This window comes from Microcaecilia unicolor, chromosome 11, assembly GCF_901765095.1.
Source record: "Microcaecilia unicolor chromosome 11, aMicUni1.1, whole genome shotgun sequence".
NCBI classification, from domain to species: Eukaryota; Metazoa; Chordata; class Amphibia; order Gymnophiona; family Siphonopidae; genus Microcaecilia; species Microcaecilia unicolor.
Window position 1 is genome coordinate 38,445,530 of NC_044041.1, and position 17,784 is coordinate 38,463,313.

At 45.0% G+C, this 17,784-nt stretch overlaps 1 protein-coding gene across 1 annotated transcript in view; it reads right to left on the bottom strand.

Moving 5' to 3' along the window:
* Window positions 1-5,364: 5,364 nt before the first annotated feature.
* RSRC2 (arginine and serine rich coiled-coil 2) overlaps window positions 5,365-17,784 on the bottom strand; it is a 187,385-nt gene continuing 174,965 nt past the window's right edge. Inside the window, 1 exon segment of the mRNA XM_030219254.1 lies at window positions 5,365-6,311. Coding sequence (XP_030075114.1) covers window positions 6,132-6,311 — 180 coding nt within the window. The 3' untranslated portion in view covers window positions 5,365-6,131.

The following is a 17,784-nucleotide window of genomic DNA, read 5'->3' on the forward strand; positions in this document are numbered from 1 at the left end:
CGAAAGCTAATCAAGAAATGTATTAAGTTATGTCCAATAAAAAAGGTATCATCTTATTTTCTTTTCCATGTTTTATTTTGTTTGATTTCTATTGATAACCTTAAGAGTGGACTAACACGGCTACCACACTCCTCTACCATTCTTTTTAAAAATCAAAATATCTAGAAAGGCTATCCTATCTTTACTATAGATCAGTTGAAATTTCAAGTTATCCAAACTATCGAGCCACTTGTAACATGCTAACAATGTATCTTCTGTACTCTTCCAAATAATATACATCATTAATATACCTCTTCCATACAACTAATTGTTCAGTGTATTGATGGATGTTCAAAAATTTATTTTAAAAATCAGCCACGTAAAGGTTAGCAACAGATTGGGCCATGATAGTAACATAGTAACATAGTAGATGACGGCAGAAAAAGACCTGCATGGTCCATCCAGTCTGCCCAAGACAAACTCATATGTGTATACATTACCTTGAATTTGTACCTGTCCTTTTCAGGGCACAGACCATATAAGTCTGCCCAGCAGTATTACCCGCCTCCCAACCACCAGTCCCGCCTCCCATCACCGGCTCTGGTACAGACCGTATAAGTCTGCCCTCCCCTATCCTCGCCCCCCAACCCCCCCTCTTCCCCCCAACTGCTCCACCACCTATAGCCCATGGTTGTACCTTTTATCTGTTGATAAGTTTTATCAAAGCAAAAATAATTAATTTTCAAAACAATTTCTGCTAGAAATATAAAAAGTTCAATAGGCATGCATCTGGGATGATTACTCTTTGCTAATGCATTACAAATAACTTCTAATGCCTTACATTGCAGAATACTTGGAAATAAGGCTTCCACATCAACAGTACCTAATGTAACATCTTTAGTCAAAACTGTTTGTTGTAAAAAGTTAATCGTATTACTAGAATCTCTGCTATATGAAGGTATAGACAGAATCAATTGTCGCAAGAACTTATCAACAATAGAGATAGGTTCAAATATAGAGCTAATTCCTCAAATTATTGGCCTACCTGAAGGGTTTTTTTTTTTTAAAGATTTGGGTACCTTTGGCAGAATATACTAAACAGGAATGCGAGGGTGCTGGACTCTCCTTTCAAGCCCATTAAAATAATGGTGACAATCTTTTTATATGTTACTAGTTGGATCTTTTACCAATCTCTTATAAAATTTATGGTCCTCCAACTCTCTATTAATTTGTTATGTATATTGTTCAATGTCCATCATCACAATGCCTCCCCCTTTGTCAGCTGTTCTAATAATAATTCTTTGAAAGATCATTTTTAAAGTCTCCATAGCTTCCTTTTTATTTAATATTGTAAAATATTTTCTTCTTACATTGTTTCAACTGAGTAATCTTTCTGTATAATATTCATAAGCTACAGTTAGGGAATTATAGGTGCCAGGATGCATCCATTTACTGTCACATTTGACAATAGACTTATTGGTGAATTAGAATTATTGGTCGGTTTTGAGAATTAAATTACATGGAAGTTGAAAACTAAAGAGTTAAATTTACTGTGTTTTTTTTATTTTAATTAATTCTCTACTCTGGCCACATGAGCTGGTCAGCTCTAGCAGATACCTCTCTGCCTAACGTTTCAGGACTCTTACCCTCTTCCACCACCTGCTGACTGTTGGTTCCTCACTGTTGATTTACAAAGGCTACTACCATTGCACTGTGACACCACTCACACTGCCTGGTTCTGCACCAGCAATAGGAATACCTGTAGGGCTAGAAGTATAGCTCTTGCCTCCAAAGCCATGTTTTCAATCAACACACAAGTTCTCGTGCCATGACATTGGGCCTTTAAGCCATAGTAACATAGTAGATGACGGCAGAAAAAGACCTGCACGGTCCATCCAGTCTGCCCAACAAGACAACATATGTGTAAACCTTACCTTGATTTGTACCTGCCTTATTCAGGGCACAGACCGTACAAGTCTGCGCAGCAGTACTTCCCGCCTCCCAACCACCAGTCCCACCTCCCATCACCGGCTTTGGCACAGACCATATACGTCTGCTCTCTACTATCCTCGCCTCCCAACCACCAACCCCTCTTCCCCCCACCTGCTCCGCCATGGAGATTACCATTTGTTAACATCACAACCCATGCTGGTGTCTCCAGACCCACCACGCTAAACTGTTCCATACTTTCCTCTTTAGAAGCAAGCACACCTCCTCTTGTCCTTGGAAGAGGACAGAAGAGCTCTCTGTAGCAGGCACATATAAGCATTGACCCAGGATACCAACTGAAAGATTGTTGCCATAGATCCCAAGATCTGGAAATAATCCCAGGCCTTTGGCCTCATGTTGAATAGACCTTCAATCTGACCAATTAATTTTATTGCTCTGCCTTCAGTCAAAAACCCTGTCCCTGCTGGCTGTTGAAATGCACCCCTAAATATTCCAGCATCTGCAAGGCAATCAGCTCCTTGATGAGTTGCCTACCCATTCCAACTCCTGCAGGAATTGCATTACCAAACTCCTTGCTCTCTAAAACTTCACTCGGATCAACCAATTGTCTAAATAGAAATGAACCAACACATCTTCCTTGCGCAAGGCTGTGGCTATGAGAGGAACATCCTTGACACTGTGACTAATCTAAACAGGCGTGCGTGGAACGGGAATGCTGATTCAGTCACAAACTGGAGAAAGTGCAATACTCTGATCAGATGGGGATATGCAAATACACCTGCTTCAGGTCAACAAATGTCCACTTTTCTTTGTTGCGCTGCCATAATCATGGAACTTGTTTCCATAAAGAAGCTTGGAACCCACAAAGCCTTGTTTATGTACTTGGGATCGAACCTGCCCTTCAGGGGATACAATATCCTCATGTACCAAAGGATATGTCCCATGGGCTTCTGTCCAGGACAGAGGGTGAGGATAGAATCACTTAGTTGGAGATTCGATTGTTAGGTATATAGATAGCTGGAGGATGTGAAGAATTCTTGGGTCACCTGCTTCCCTGGTTTAAAGGTGGCAGACCTCATCCATCACAGTAGAAGTTGGCTGTTTTGGTAAATGAGGTTAACCACCACATAGAGACGTGTGGGAAAGAGGTTCTGGAAGCCAAATTTAGGCTCTTAGGTAGAAAATGGAAATCCAGAACCTCTAGGGTAGCAATTTCAGACATGCTCCCCATTCCCATTCCACATGTAGGACTTAAGAGGTAGGCAGAGCTCTGGAGTCTCAATGCAGGGATGAGGGATTTAGATTCATCCTGGGCCTCCATAGAATCAGCAGGGTCCAGGGAATCTGTCAACCCCACTAAACCTGCCTCATCTTGATCCTCCTCTATAGCAAATTTGGGACAATTGACCACTGTTTGCCCCTCCTTTGCAAGCGGACTGGAGTCCAAGGCTGGGTTATCCACTGAACCCTAAATCCTTTGTGCATTAACAGAATTACCTCTGCAGAAAACCCCTGTGCTGTCCCCTAGGTCGTCATTACAGCTGTTCTGTTAGAGAGGCCTGTACTTCCATAGGAATTAACTCCATAAGATCTTGCCCTGCTCCCAGATGCAGAGGACAAAATGGCAGCAGTTCCTGCCAAAATCATATCTCCAAACTCCTTTGCATTCATCCTGTCTCTATAGACACCAGCTCACCTTCTGTGCCTTATGTTGTACTTGCAGGGGCCACTCTGTCATGAACCTTTTCACATCTATGGCATCAACTGCTCACTGAAACGCCTGATTTAGTGGCTGTTGCAACAAAGGCAGTACTGGGTTTACTCCCCCTAACCCATTTGCTTGTGTGGCCTGTGATAGCAGCCTGCAGAAGACATGGCTCATGCCAATGGTCTGCAGAACATGTGGCTGCTGCACTCCATGCTGCTCTCGCCCCCTACCAAATGGAAAAAAACCCCAAACTTTTCTGGCTACTTTTTTTCTGCTACTACTACTGAGGTTAGATCACTCAAGGGCCCCTTTCTAGAAGATGGAGAGAAGGCACAGGCAGCCACTACCTCCCACAGAGAAATCTACAGTGGAGTAGTGGTGGTAATACCCCAGGTTCACAGAGGCTGCTCCACCAGATTTAGGTTCTAATCTCTTTCTTAGTCCTCAGTTCCCCCTACTCCCCACCGAGACCAGTTTCCCAGCCATCAGCCTAAAACGAAAACAAGAATCCCTGAGCCAAGTAGCCCAATTCACATTACAAAGGATTGCTTACCTACCATCTACTGGAGACAGAAAAACGGCTGGCTGTAGGCTGCAAAGGATACTTCTAAAGTGAAGTCACCAAGCCAGCAGTTCTCAGTCTCCATCTGCTGATAAGACAGAATATACCCACACATCTAAACTGGATCTGGAGGGATGCTGAAGCTTTTTTTTGTTTTGAAAAATTTTGTGTAAACTTATTTTTGAGAGTACTTTTACCTATATTCTGTTGTATTTTATAGGAGAAAAAAAATATTTTGTCCTTTTTTGGTTTTCAATGATGTGTAACTCGACCTCTCCTGTCAGGTCAACTGATCTGGTAGTGGAAACAATCTTGTGACAGAGGACCCAGCAAGTGTTTAATAGAAAATGTTTTAATATGCAGCTTATACATAACTACAGTTATTTTTTTAATTGTTGAATTTCTGGTGCTAACAACTTCTACAGAAACTAATCTCTATTGCTTTGTCAAAGCAAGTAAATGTTAAGAATCCTAGTTACTTACGTATTCATTTTAACTGTAACGAATACAATCAGTTGTGATTCAACTAAGTTGGAACAATAAAGTGTACAGCAGCATTTACATTTGTAATATTCTATCACCAGCAGTCTGAATTCCCACTAATAAGCAATGGATTGGGACCTAGTACTGCTGTTTGGAATGAGGACCACTGAAGCAGAAGAAAATGACTGATAACATTCTCCTTATACTAAAGGCATATGATTTACATATGTTCAAGAACAAATACCCTTTAATTTATACCTTCAGTATATAAGGTACGTCTCAACTTCACCCATGCACTGAGAGTATGCTAAATGCTGCATGTCCTATTTTATACTTATGGGGCAATTAGCGCATGCTAGTGTAAGTTAGGGTGCACTAAGCTTTAGAAAACAGGCCTTTATGTCCTTTAATTTTAAGTCTATGCTTTTAACCAAGCACATAAGTAAGGAAGTTTGAACACTGCATAAAGCTAGTATAATAAAAAAAAATGTAGCATGGCTGTGAAAAGAACTTCATTTATATAACTAATGGCATGATTTACCAAGCCCCACCCCCACCAGAAACAGGATGGGAAAAATAGATTTGAAGTCAATAAAATGATTTTTCAACAACTATGGAAACAAAACTGAAGTATGTAACAAAATAGGAAAGACAGATCAACACCACACACAAAATATCCATGGAACTATAATATATCTTTATAAAAGACATGTTAACAGAAAAATGTTCTCTAAAAAGTTTCCTGTATTTATTTTAACTGTAGAATGTAGGGTTTCACAGCATATATTTTAATGCCAGCAAAAGTATGTGCCAAGAACATAGGCACCAGCAGTATAAACTGAATAACTTTTAACTTTGTTTCTCCAAACACACCAACTTCCTGTTCTACTATACCATATCCTCAGCTGAAAACATTTCAATACAATCTTTAAAAAAAAAAAAAAAAAAGTTATATTAAAAGAAAAAAAGGATGCATAAATGGAGTTAACCAGTATTCAGTAAACCTAGAACAATACCAGCTTATAGAAAAACATCTTTATTAACATCCAACTTCTGTACTGGATAACGTGCCATTTGGCCCATACTGCCTAAAGAACATTTCATAATATTCTTTATTTCAGGAGAGGAATATAAATGTACAATGTTAAGTACAAAAGCACACAAGACAGGACAAGAAAATATCCATGAATAAGATCTCATCTCTCCTATTTTACATTTTTGAAAAGAACCTTTTAACTAAATATCCTCCTCCTATTGTTGTCAAGTTGAATGAAAGTGGATATTACTTGATTACAACACTAACAACAATATCACTAATCTGATATTTACAAAAGCAATTTGTATTTTTCAATAAATTAAAGTCAATGCAACACCCATGCAAGCTAGATGGCTAGCTTTTTGGTTACAGGAACAAAGCCCTTGGCTCAAAGGACTTAAGAACATGTTCTTTCAAACAGCATCCATTCCTCGCATTGAAGATGTAAATCCTAATCCCATCCCTCTCTGGGTGTGGGTCTGTGATCGTGCCATTTCATACTGTGCATCCAGATTTCTGAATACTTCCTCCTGCTGTTTCATAGTTTTAAAACTTTCCTCATCTAATGTACTAGTTCCAGCTTCCTCTTCACTCTGAGGACACAAAAAATATGATTTGTATTATTTTCCATTCTTTTATCCTACAGCATATTATATATAATTATATCATGAACAGAAACCTAGATTTCAAGAGCACATTGCACTCCTGGCTACAATTCATTTCTTACATAAATATTAAAAAAAATTAAAAAGTGGCAGACTTTTTCTAAACATATCCACCCCATGTTTCCACCTACCTCAACCCCACTGACCAGGATTTTCCTGCAGTGCTATTTTTTTTTGCCAGGGTAACTGCTGTTCCATTGCGTCCCACAGATCAATCCAGAGACTTGTGGGTTATGTCCCTCAACCAGCAGATGGAGATAGAAAGAACTCCGAGATTTGCTCTATATGGGCATGTGCAGCCAGCCAAACCTCAGTATTCTCTCTATCTAGCCATAACAGTGCAGTTCTGGAGTGATCTGACTCCTTTCCCGTTCCCTCGGGTATTGAGTCTTTAAAAGGGATTGAGGAGCTGTGGTACAGCTTGGGATACCTGGGGGTGCCAGGTCCCTCCCCGCCTCCCCTACCAGTCTTTCCAATTCTTCTGGCTCAGGTAGATTAAGGTCCGGCTCTGTTCTCTCCTGCCTCTCTTAAGGTACTGTAAAAAAACAAAAAAAAAACAAACCAATACGGTGGGGCAGTGTAGGGAGACTTCCCTCAGACCAAGGCTGGGCTAGGGTTAAGCTGATCCGAGGAAGTCGGCAGCGCATGGGCAGGCAGTGGTAGATGAAGCTGCAGGATGTCAGCTCCGTTGAGTCTGCTAAACGCTGCTCGCGGTGTGGGCCTCCGTATGTGGGTCCTACGCAGCAAGGGCTTGCCTCTCTTGGGTGCAAAAGGTGTCTTCGGCAGAGGAATTGATTGACTTTCTGCCAGCATTGGATCAGGGCTGGCGTACCTAGCGGATTTGTTGTATGATGTTCTGCGGGCGTCGGCCAATGAAATGTCCTTGGCTGTTACCGCACGCCGCTGGGTCTGGTTGAGGCATTGGGCGGCGGATGTCATCTCTAAGTCTCGTTTGGCTCGACTGCCGTTTAGAGGGAAGCTCCTCTTTGGTGAGGAACTCGCGGCTATTGTGAAGGAGCTTGGAGACTCCAAGGGCCAGCGGCTGCCAGAGGATAAAAAGGCGAGTTTTCGATCGGTGCACCCCCGGTTTCGGAAGGCTAAGAGATATAGGCCTGGACGCTCTGGATCCTTCCAGAGGCCTCGCCTCCAACAGCGGCAGCAGTCCTTTCGGGAAGACCGCCACCCTGCGGTCTCTGGACCGCGAGGTCAGCAAGGCGCAAGAGGCACACAATGATGGGGCCCTGGCCCATCTTCTTCTTCCCATTGGAGGGCGCCTATCCCTCTTTTGGGAAGAGTGGGCCAGGGTAACTTCAGACGAATGGGTACTGGAAATTGTTCAGGACGGCTACAAGCTCGAGTTCGCTCATCACTTGCAGAAGATTTTCTTGGAGTCTCCATGCAAAGATATAGCCAAGAGTGTAGCAGTCAGAGAGACGCTGGCAGAGCTGTTACGGCTTGATGCGGTGTGTCTGGTTCCTTTAGCCAAGAGGGGCAAGGGTCGCTACTCGATTTACTTCGTAGTGCCCAAGAAGGGCAGCACGTTCTGCCCGGTCCTCGACCTCAAGGCAGTGAACAGGGCGCTAAAGGTGCGTCATTTTCGAATGGAGACCTTGCGCTCGGTGATGGCGGCGGTGCAGCCGGGAGAGTTTCTTACCGCTCTCTACCTCAAGGAGGTGTATCTGCATATCCCCATTTGGCCACCGCATCAACGTTTTCTCCGCTTTGCAGTACTGGGGCAGCATTTCCAGTTTCAGGCTGTGCCTTTTGGATTGGCAACGGCTCCTCGTACCTTTTCCAAGGTTATGGTGGTCGCCACCGCCGTCTACTTGTGGGCCCAGGGAATTCAGGTGCATCCATATCTGGACGACTGGCTCATCCAAGTGCCCTCTTGCGAGGAAAGTGGCCGGGTCACGTCCAAGATGCTTCAGCTGCTCGAGTCCCTGGGATGGGTGGTCAACACGCAGAAGTGTCAACTTTCACCCTCCCAGTCCCTGGAATATCTAGTTCGATTCGATACTCGGTTGGGCAGGGTCTTCCTGCCGGAGGCCCACAGGCTTCGCCTTCAGAATCAGCTGTCTTCCCTGTTGCAGGAATCAGCGCCCCAGGCGTGGAACTATGTTCCGGTGTTGGGTGCCATGGCGGCGACCTTAGATGTAGTGCCCTGGGCCAAGGGGCACATGCGCCCTCTGCAGTGGTCGCTTCTCAGTCGGTGGTCACCCCTGTCCGAGGATTATGCAATTCAGATTGCTTGGACGCCATGCGCTGGTGGATGGTACCTCAGAACCTTCAGAAAGGAATGCCACTCGCGGCTCCGGATTGGGTGGTGGTGACCATGGATGCCAGCTTGTTGGGCTGGGGGGTGCACTGTCTCGGCAGAACGGCTCAAGGGATCTGGTCGAAGGCAGAGGCAGCGTGTCCAATCGATCTTTTTGAGTTACGCGCGATTCGTCTCGCGCTTTTGGAGTTTCGAACGTTTCTGCAGGAACAGGCAGTCAGAGTCCTGTCGGACAACACGACAGCAGTGGCTTATGTCAACAGGCGGGGGGGGGGGGGGGGGTACCAGGAATGCTCCTATGCGCGTGGGCAGAGCGTCATCTGTTCCTCCTATCGGCGGCACACATTGCGGGGGTGCTGAATGTTCAGGCGGATTTTCTCAGCTGGAATCAACTGGATCCGGGGGAGTGGGAGCTTTCTCCGCAAGCGTTCTGCCAGATCACGGAGTTCAGGGGAGTTCCAGCGTTCGATCTGATGGCCCGATACTCCAATGCCAAAGCCACTCGATTCTTCAGCAGAGGCAGGGAGTAAGGGGCCGAGGGCATACACGCACTCATTCAGCCCTGGCCGGAAGTTCTGTTGTATGTGTTTCCGCCGCGGCCCATGATAGGCAGGGTCCTCGGGCGCATTGCTCGACATTCGGGACTGGTGATTCTGGTGGCTCCGGATTGGCCCCGGCTGCCCTGGTACACGGATCTCATCCGTCTGATGATCGACAAACCGTTACAACTGGTGGTTCGTCCCGGTCTCCTGTGCCAGGGCCTGATCTTCATGGAGAACCCTGCTCGCTTTGGGCTTACGGCATGGCTCTTGAGAGGACGTGCCTTAGATGGAAGGGCTACTCCGAGCAGGTCATAAGTACGTTGCTGCAAGCCCGGAAACGCTCTACGTCATCGTCTTATGCGCGAATTTGGTGCGCCTTTGTCTCATGGTGTGACTCTGCAGAAGTTGTGGCGGAGGCGGCTTCAGTTCATTCCATTCTAGCCTTTTTGCAGAGCGGCCTGGATAAGGCTCTCTCCTTGAGCTCCTTGAAAGTGCAAGTCTCAGCCTTGGCATGTTTTAGGGGATGTTTGCACGGTTGCTCGTTAGCGTCGCACCCGGATGTGGTACGTTTTCTTTGGGGCGTTAGCCACATTCGGCCTCTGCGGGATCCTATTTTACCAGGCTGGAATCTTAATCTGGTACTGCGTGCAATGCAACGGTCTCCATTTGAGCCTTTGGCCAAGGCATCCTTGAAAGATTTTACTTTGAAGACGGTGTTTCTAGTGGCCATGGCTTCGGCAAGGCGGGTGTCGGAGCTGCAAGCCTTGTCCTGTAGGGATCCTTTTCTCCGCTTCACCGAGGCAGGGGTCTGCGTCAGGACAGTACCGTCTTTTCTGCCTAAAGTGGTGTCCCGGTTTCATTTGAATCAGTCGGTGATGTTGCCGGCATTTCGGGAGGCAGATTATCCGGACAATTTTCGGGATCTTCGGTGCTTGCATGCGAGGCGTGTGATGGTGCCTTATTTGAAGGTCACGAACCCCTTCCGCTGTTTGGATCACTTGGTTCTTGCTGTTAGAGGGGCGAAGAAAGGACACATGGCCTCGAAGGCTACGGTAGCTCGATGGTTACAGGAAGCGATTGTTTCAGCCTATGTAGGTATAGGCAAGAACCCTCCTATTCATGTGAGGAACCACTCTACGAGGGCCCAGGCTACTTTGTTCGCAGAGGGGCGTCTCATGCTGCTGGAAGAGATCTGTAAAGTGGAAACTTGGTCTTTAGTGCATACGTTTGCAAAGCATTACCGGTTGGATGTGTTGGCCCAGAAGAATGCTGCCTTTGGGCCATCGGTGCTGGCTTCAGGGACTGATGGGTCCCACCCTACTTGAGAACTGCTTGGGTACATCCCACAAGTCTCTGGATTGATCTGTGGGACGCAATGGAAGGTAAAATTAGTTCTTACCTGATAATTTTCTTTCCATTAGTCCCGACAAATCAATCTAGAGGCCCGCCCTGATACTTTATTCTGTGAGGTCAGTTTGCCTCTGTTTTGGTCTGTTGGAATGTTGTTGAATATAGGAATATCATCTTTCAGCAGGACAGTACATCAGTTTAAGGCATTATCGATGTAACGCTGCTATGGCAGTGGCATGATTTCCGTCATGGGGACGTTGGGAGAGGCAGGAGAGTGTGAGTTGTTTCTTCTATGTGATTTATGCTTACTGCTTTGGTATCATCATACTGAGGTTTGGCTGGCTGCACATGCCCATATTGAGCAAATCTCAGAGTTTTCTCTATCTCCATCTGCTGGTTGAGGGACATAACCCACAAGTCTCTGGATTGATCTGTCGGGACTAATGGAAAGAAAATTATCAGGTAAGAACTTTTACCTTGCACCTTATGAGTTCTGCTCCTCTGCATTCCTCCTCTCAGCATATATTACTGAAAGAACCAGATATTGTCCCCATACCCCATCCTGTTTCTCAGGGACTTCATCTGGCCCACTCAATAATTTGAAATGCCTTCAAATGAAAAGTTTGGGGATCCCTGATTTAAAGTACCTCTCCTCTAAACCCAAAGTATAAGTGAAAGTAGTTCAAACTGCTACTCAAGTCAAGTACATTACACCAATGAATACAGACAGCTAAAACATTAAAAAAGGATAAAATTTAATCACATGAAAGATAGCTGGAGCAATACACACACACAAATTTAAAATACAGCATACCTCCTGTTAAACGAATGTACTTTAAAAAATTGCAGTCTTTGTTCCGGGTAAAAAAAGTTTGGATGTCCCCGGACGTCACCAAACAGACTCAAGAAAGGAGGAAACTTTTTCTCTCAATGAGAACAGAAACACTAGCTCTAGGAGCCTCTTTTTATTTAAATTACCCTTGTAAGTGCGCAATAAAATATTTGGGTTTAAAATATCTACTATAATAAAACTCACCCTCAACGTTCTGAGGACACTGACGTCAGTGAAGCCAAGCCCTGACTTCCTTCAAAAAGGTTCGAAGGTTCGTGGTGGTGAAGCCACCAAAATCGCTCCGGGCCCTGCCCTCGAGGGCGGAGCAATGGCAGAACAACAAAGGGGTTGGCAGGGAGGGAGGCAGGGGTGGGAAATCGCTCCGGGCCCCGCCCTCACGTCAAACGTCATGACGTTGGGGACGGAGCAATGGCAGAACAACGAAGGGGTTGACCAGGGAGGGAGGGAGAGGGGGGGTGTTGGCGACGAAAACCTTGCTAGCGCCCGTTTCATTTGCTCAGAAACGGGCTTCTTTTACTAGTATTTTTTATATCAACCTGAGCAGTTAAAAGCATTTAGAATTCTATAAGTTGATGGGGGTGGAGGTTCTTCCTGTACTCACTAATTACTTCAACAAATGTATAGAAGAGGAACAAGTGCCCCCCTTATTAGCCACGGCACAGATAGTGGTCCTGCCCAAGCCGGGTAGAGATCCTGCTAAAACAGAGTCCTATAGGCCCATATCACTGTTAAATTTTGAAGCTAAACTTTTTGCTAAAATCATGGCGAACCGTATGGCCAAGGTTTTGCCTAAATTGATACATGAAGCACAAGTGGGGTTCGTGAGAGGGCGTACGGTGGTTAAGAACATGCGCACCATCTTGGCAACTCTGGAATATAGAGAACGTAAAGGCTTTCAATCTTTACTGGTTCGTTTTGATGCCGAGAAAGCCTTCGACAGGGTGCACTGGGAATTTATGTTTGCATGTTTGAAGGCATATGGGTTTGATGGAAGATTCGTCTCAGTTATTCGGGCCCTATATCCAAATCCGCAGGCGACGATAATGGGTTGATAAAGGGCGTGAATCAGAAGCAATTCAGATACTCCGGGGAACGCAGCAGGGCTGCCCACTCTCACCCTTACTTTTTGTGCTAACATTAGACCCCTTAGTCTGGGACATAATGGGGAACCCAGAGATACAAGGAGTCCAGATAGGATCACACTGTTTTAAAGTGGCAGCTTTTGCGGATGACTTGTTAGTACATTTACGAAATCCACACAGCTCATTACCAGTGCTCTTAGAATAAGTTTCAGCGTGCTTGTCTGACATTGCTATCTGGATGTCTCAATGCCACCTGAAATTAAACATGACCAAAACCGAACTTCTCATTTTTCCCCCCCAAACCCACCTCCCCCCTCCCCCCCCCCCCGTTTTCTATTTCTGTTGATGGCTCTCTCATTCTCCCTGTCTCCTCGGCTCGAAACCTTGGTGTCATCTTTGACTTCTCTCCCCTTCTCTGCTCACATCCAGCAGACCGCCAAGACCTGTCGTTTCTTTCTCTACAACATCCGTAAAATCCGCCCCTTTCTTTCCGAGCACACTACCAAAACCCTCATCCACACCCTTGTCACCTCTCGTTTACACTACTGCAATCTGCTTCTTGCTGGCCTCCCACTTAGTTACCTCTCCAATCGGTTCAAAACTCTGCTGCCCGTCTCGTCTTCCACCAGGGTCGCTTTACTCATACTACCCCTCTCCTCAAGTCGCTTCACTGGCTCCCTATACGTTTTCACATCCTGTTCAAACTTCTTCTACTAACCTATAAATGTACTCACTCTGCTGCTCCCCAGTATCTCTCCACACTCGTCCTTCCCTACACCCCTTCCCGTGCACTCCACTCCATGGATAAATCCTTCTTATCTGTTCCCTTCTCCACTACTGCCAACTCCAGACTTCGCGCCTTCTGTCTCGCTGCACCCTACGCCTGGAATAAACTTCCTGAGCCCCTACGTCTTGCCCCTTCCTTGGCCACCTTTAAATCTAGACTGAAAGCCCACCTCTAACATTGCTTTTGACTCGTAACCACCTGCCTCCACCTACCCTTCTCCTTCCTGTACACAATAATTGATATTAGATTGTAAGCTCTTTGAGCAGGGACTGTCTTTCTTCTATGTTTGTGCAGCGCTGCGTATGCCTTGTAGCGCTATAGAAATGCTAAATAGTAGTAGTAGTCTTAGAATCATTCACATAATATAGGGGGTTTAGATTGAATTTCGATAAATCAGAAGTTCTACCATCCTCACCGCAAATTATAAGACAATGGGATAGGGAATTTCCGTTGAAATGGGTGATAGGATCGTTTAAATATTCAGGGATCTATTTAACCATGGAATTAAAAAACCTATATAGATTGAATGTGAGACTATTATTGGATTCTACTGAGAAACAATTACAAAAATGAAGAGACTTACCGATTTCATTATTCGGCAGAATGGGTTTAATACAAATGGTTATATTCCCAAGATGGCTATATGCCCTTCAGAGTTTGCCAATAAGGTTAATGCAGAAAGACTTGAAGAAAGTGTAAAGCTTGTTTGGCAAATTTTGTTGGGCTGGAAGGAACCCAAAACTCCGAGTGGATAGACTGATAGGTCCCTGGGAGCAAGGTGGAGGGGGGCTGCCAGATTTGAAACAATACAACTAGGCGTATCTATTGAGACACTTAGCGGATTGGTACAAATCGAAACAAGTATATACACCAACAGAACTAGAAACAGCTTTATATGCTCCGTACAATTACTACACCTTGTTACATTCAGGGAGGGCGCGAATACCAAAGGATATTAGAGCTGGGATTTTGTTGGGGCCTATGCAGGAGATATGGAGGAAATTGGTAACTAAACTGGGAGGGAATCCAGAGGCCTCAGATCAATTGTCCATACGAGGAAACATGGCTTTTGGGCCGGGGTTGGATAATCACAGTTTCAAACTTTGGGAACAAAAAGGTATAAGTAGACTGGAGAACATGATGTCCAAGGAACGACAACTGATAATATTTACACAGCTCCAGGATAGAGTGGGGGCAACATGAGGCAATAGATTCGCTTACGCACAAATTAAACACTATATGAGAGCCTTGGACCCACAGGGGATGAAGGTCCCCATGGGAATGAGAATCCGGGAATTTTTTTAAGGGCGTATCTGAGGTAGCAGTTTCTGTGTCAAATTTACGTAAACCCATGTTGCAGGGTGGGCCGGAGAGGAACTTTGAGACAGTAAAAAAAACAAGTGGGCAGAGGAATTAGGGAAGGTTTTGGGTGCTTGGGATGTTGCTGTCACCATTCGAGGTATTCTCGCGCTGACCACTGATGAGAGATTGTGGGAATGTGGATTTCGAGTGACACTTCGGGCATATATGATGGGGACACAATTGGCCCATATAGGGGATAGGGGAGTACACAATTGCCATAAAAACGCAAGCAGGCGGCTCATACCCTAGCACATACCTTTTGGGAATGTCCTCTTATTAAAAGTTACTGGGAGCATATAAAAACTTTTATGAGCCAGATGTTAGCAAAAGAAATAAATGGGACAGTGGAGCAATTATTACTGGATATTTATTTATTTAGAGCACTTGTATCCCACATTTTCCCAACAATTTGCAGGCTCAATGTGGCTTACATTTGCCGTAATGGTGGTTGCCATTTCCGGGTAACAGAATTACAAATGGTAATGTGTTAAGTTGCATACATACATGGTAACATACATGTAACATAACATGCGTGAACAGATCATGGTATAGATATATATCATGTGCATATATATGTTAAGGAAGAATAAATTATGGTACTACATGAACGTTCCTGAGTAAGAAATTGGAAGAATAAATTATAGTAATACATGAACGTTCCTGAGTACGAAATTGGGTTGTATCATTCTTTAGGTCATCGACTATGGAGAGACCATATTCGACATAGAGATTGAAGTGGTTATGCTTATTCATCAGTGGTAAGGAGGTTGGATCAGTCAAGTGATAAGATTTCAATTACAGTGGGGGAAATAAGTATTTGATCCCTTGCTGATTTTGTAAGTTTGCCCACTGACAAAGACATGAGCAGCCCATAATTGAAGGGTAGGTTATTGGTAACAGTGAGAGATAGCACATCACAAATTAAATCCGGAAAATCACATTGTGGAAAGTATATGAATTTATTTGCATTCTGCAGAGGGAAATAAGTATTTGATCCCCCACCAACCAGTAAGAGATCTGGCCCCTACAGACCAGGTAGATGCTCCAAATCAACTCGTTACCTGCATGACAGACAGCTGTCGGCAATGGTCACCTGTATGAAAGACACCTGTCCACAGACTCAGTGAATCAGTCAGACTCTAACCTCTACAAAATGGCCAAGAGCAAGGAGCTGTCTAAGGATGTCAGGGACAAGATCATACACCTGCACAAGGCTGGAATGGGCTACAAAACCATCAGTAAGACGCTGGGCGAGAAGGAGACAACTGTTGGTGCCATAGTAAGAAAATGGAAGAAGTACAAAATGACTGTCAATCGACAAAGATCTGGGGCTCCACGCAAAATCTCACCTCGTGGGGTATCCTTGATCATGAGGAAGGTTAGAAATCAGCCTACAACTACAAGGGGGGAACTTGTCAATGATCTCAAGGCAGCTGGGACCACTGTCACCACGAAAACCATTGTAACACATTACGACATAACGGATTGCAATCCTGCAGTGCCCGCAAGGTCCCCCTGCTCCGGAAGGCACATGTGACGGCCCGTCTGAAGTTTGCCAGTGAACACCTGGATGATGCCGAGAGTGATTGGGAGAAGGTGCTGTGGTCAGATGAGACAAAAATTGAGCTCTTTGGCATGAACTCAACTCGCCGTGTTTGGAGGAAGAGAAATGCTGCCTATAACCCAAAGAACACCATCCCCACTGTCAAGCATGGAGGTGGAAATGTTATGTTTTGGGGGTGTTTCTCTGCTAAGGGCACAGGACTACTTCACCGCATCAATGGGAGAATGGATGGGGCCATGTACCGTACAATTCTGAGTGACAACCTCCTTCCCTCCGCCAGGGCCTTAAAAATGGGTCGTGGCTGGGTCTTCCAGCACGACAATGACCCAAAACATACAGCCAAGGCAACAAAGGAGTGGCTCAGGAAGAAGCACATTAGGGTCATGGAGTGGCCTAGCCAGTCACCAGACCTTAATCCCATTGAAAACTTATGGAGGGAGCTGAAGCTGCGAGTTGCCAAGCGACAGCCCAGAACTCTTAATGATTTAGAGATGATCTGCAAAGAGGAGTGGACCAAAATTCCTCCTGACATGTGTGCAAACCTCATCATCAACTACAGAAGACGTCTGACCGCTGTGCTTGCCAACAAGGGTTTTGCCACCAAGTATTAGGTCTTGTTTGCCAGAGGGATCAAATACTTATTTCCCTCTGCAGAATGCAAATAAATTCATATACTTTCCACAATGTGATTTTCCGGATTTAATTTGTGATGTGCTATCTCTCACTGTTACCAATAACCTACCCTTCAATTATGGGCTGCTTATGTCTTTGTCAGTGGGCAAACTTACAAAATCAGCAAGGGATCAAATACTTATTTCCCCCACTGTATGTCTATGTCGTGTAAAGTCTTATTTTTTGGTGTTTAAGATAGGTGTTTATGGTATGCCTTCTTGAACAGATCCGTTTTCAGTAGCCTTTGGAAGATAGTTAGGTCTTGCGTTATTTTTATGGCCTTCGGTAGTGCGTTCCATAGCTGCGTGCAGATGTATGAGAAACTGGTCGCGTATGTGGATTTATATTTTAGTCTTTTGCAGTTAGGGTAATGGAGATTGAGGAATGTGCGTGCCTTTGCATTCCTCGGCAGCCATTTTGAATATTGCCGAGACCGTCAGGAAGCAGTCAGGAGCACGGAGAGCAGCGCGATGGGCAGGAAAGAGGGGGCTCTTTCCTGCCCCGACGTCACTAGACCAGGGAACATGGCATCGCGTAAGTAGGGGACAGCGATCCAAAACTCGCTACCTTTGGACTATAAGACGCACCCCCCATTTTCCTCCCAAATTTTTGGGGAAAAAAGTGCGTCTTATAGTCCGAAAAATATGGTAATAGGGGTAGGGGGAGGGGGGAGGGAGGTGGGAGGGGGAGAAGGGAGTTACGACATAAAATGTTTGATTCTACATCACTGTTGGGGTAAGAGGAGAAGTTATTAAAAACTACAGTTGACATAGAATACAACAGTAAGTTGTACAGCAGTACTGTACTATACACTGTGAAAATACATTGGCTCCTTGGTAATGAGAGAATGAAGTTTAAAGTAATTCATTCCTTTAAAGGTTAGGTGTGTAGACCCTATAGTCATAGAACGGGGT